Source organism: Fopius arisanus, unplaced genomic scaffold (genome assembly GCF_000806365.1).
Source record: "Fopius arisanus strain USDA-PBARC FA_bdor unplaced genomic scaffold, ASM80636v1 scaffold00061, whole genome shotgun sequence".
Classification (NCBI taxonomy): domain Eukaryota; kingdom Metazoa; phylum Arthropoda; class Insecta; order Hymenoptera; family Braconidae; genus Fopius; species Fopius arisanus.
Window position 1 is genome coordinate 691,674 of NW_011887800.1, and position 2,067 is coordinate 693,740.

Genomic DNA, 2,067 nt, shown 5'->3' on the forward strand with positions numbered 1-2,067 from the left:
AGTATCCTCGATAAATTACAAAGCGTGGTGATAATTTTATAAATAAATTTCTGCGTTCTTTGAAAAGGAGGAATAAATTTACTAATTCAATGGTCAATCAAACATAAAAACCGTCTTATTTCAAGTCCCATCTCTTGCACATCGCGAAAAAGCATCTCCCAATTGAAAAAAACGATTGATTGCATAAAATAAATGTTTATCCAACATGAAGAAACTCTTTCTCCCTGCGTACCAACTAAATTGACAGCCTATCAATTTTTAACAGTGCACCTCCAGCTCATCTCTGTCGAAATCATCCGCACGCATCTCTCACCGACCCCTGAAAAAAAAAATTCAAAATGCAATACCAATACAAAGATACTCCAATCAATCCGCAATGTCGGCGAATGAATTACGCAAAAATTCAGAAAATTTGCCATCGGCACAGGAATGCATTCTATTAAAAAAAAATCACTAGAATACGCACACGTGTACCTCTAATTGATGCGAGCAAGACTCCAACTTGATATTCATGGAGATTTGGAGTGCGAAGATGCACCGCGGTAGTTCACTTTCATGTGACCCGATTGGTCCGACCTTCATGATTCCCCATGAAATGTACCCGGACGATCTGTATCATCCTCCAAGTAAGCCTGACGCAATAATTTCCCTCCACTGGTATCATCTCCTTCTAACACCGCATCTCCCTTTTGCACTCTATTTTTTTCAATATCATCTCTTTCTCTCTTAGATTTTTCTCTCCACTCGGTAATGCGAAGTATCCCAAACAAGGTGAGCACTAGTCGTTATACCCAGTGCTCTGGTAACTCTTCTTCATCCCATCGTGGGGGTATGCACTGGACTTATCCCATCACTTTTTCAATAGGTGGGAGGAAGACGATACCAACCCGTTGTCAGGGTATATAAGATCCGCTTCATCCCGATAGATTCACAATTACCATCAAACTTGGTTTCTCCAACTCTCAAAGAGAACCCCATCCTCCACAAAGAGTCTTATTTCATCGTGAACAAGAGCTTAAAGAAGAGCCCGAGGGGGGAAAGATTAAGAGGAAAATCGTTCGTAGAGAATAGTTAGAGACGAACAATTCTATTCATCATGACAACGGTAATAACTCATTTTTATTACAAATCGATTAGAACTCCAGAATGGAGTTAAACTGTCACGTGTACCGGTCAGGATAACGAAATCGAAATCATTTTGTTGAGTTTACATGAAAGAAGTGAATGAACCAGTACTGAATTCAACACTGAAGAATTAAAAGTGTTCATTCAATTTCAGATAGAACTGTCTTTTTTTATTCTTAAATATCTTTCTCATGAACCCTTAGAGTATTAAGTTTGTTATTTTTTTCATAAGATATTTACAACAATTGATACCAAATTGAAATTATTTTGATGTACCTGTTCATTGATTTTATGAAAATTGCGAACTGATAGCATCCACGTGTGCTATTCAAACAGTAATCACCATTGGTTACTCTATGTAAGTAATTATTGATTAGTTACTTGTCAGGGGGATAGTAATTGCAGTGAAATTAAACAAGTACATGAATGAGTACTAAATCCGGATGAAATCGAATCAGATATTAATTATTAGTTGAAATAAACTCAGGTATTAACTCTCCGTTGATTGATTGGAGATTATCCAGTATTTGTACTCGTGATAAGTAGACATTGGTTATTTCATGTGAATGATAATTTCTCTTTTAATTAAGAGGTACGTGGTAATGCTGCTGGCGGTAATTGGTACTTGTTACACGGCGCGACTTGATAATACGTATTTACCTCCTGGAAGAGCAGCAGGAGCTGGTGGTGCCGGACTGATTCCAGGCCCAAGACCCAGTCCAGGTGGTGGTATTCCAGGGAGACAACCTGGAGGTGGAGGCTTTGGAGGTACTCAAATAATTCTTACCGGTCCAGTAATTCATCTGCTTGTTTTATCTTTAATTAGATGGAATCTGAAGAGAATTAATCAACTCTGTTGTAATAGTGTTACGTCTGCGGAAGAGTGCCAACATTTACATTTCTCTTTCTAAGTGAAATTTAATTGAATCCAGGTCCAGGAGT

The 2,067-nt window shown here is 38.1% G+C and overlaps 1 protein-coding gene across 1 annotated transcript in view; it reads left to right on the forward strand.

Annotated features, from left to right (window-relative positions):
* Nucleotides 1-947: 947 nt before the first annotated feature.
* The window catches only part of LOC105268817 (pupal cuticle protein 36a), a gene marked incomplete in the record, with an annotated part of 11,029 nt that continues 9,909 nt past the window's right edge, over nucleotides 948-2,067 (forward strand). The window contains 2 exon segments of the mRNA XM_011308657.1: nucleotides 948-1,105; nucleotides 1,716-1,893. Coding sequence (XP_011306959.1) covers nucleotides 1,097-1,105; nucleotides 1,716-1,893 — 187 coding nt within the window.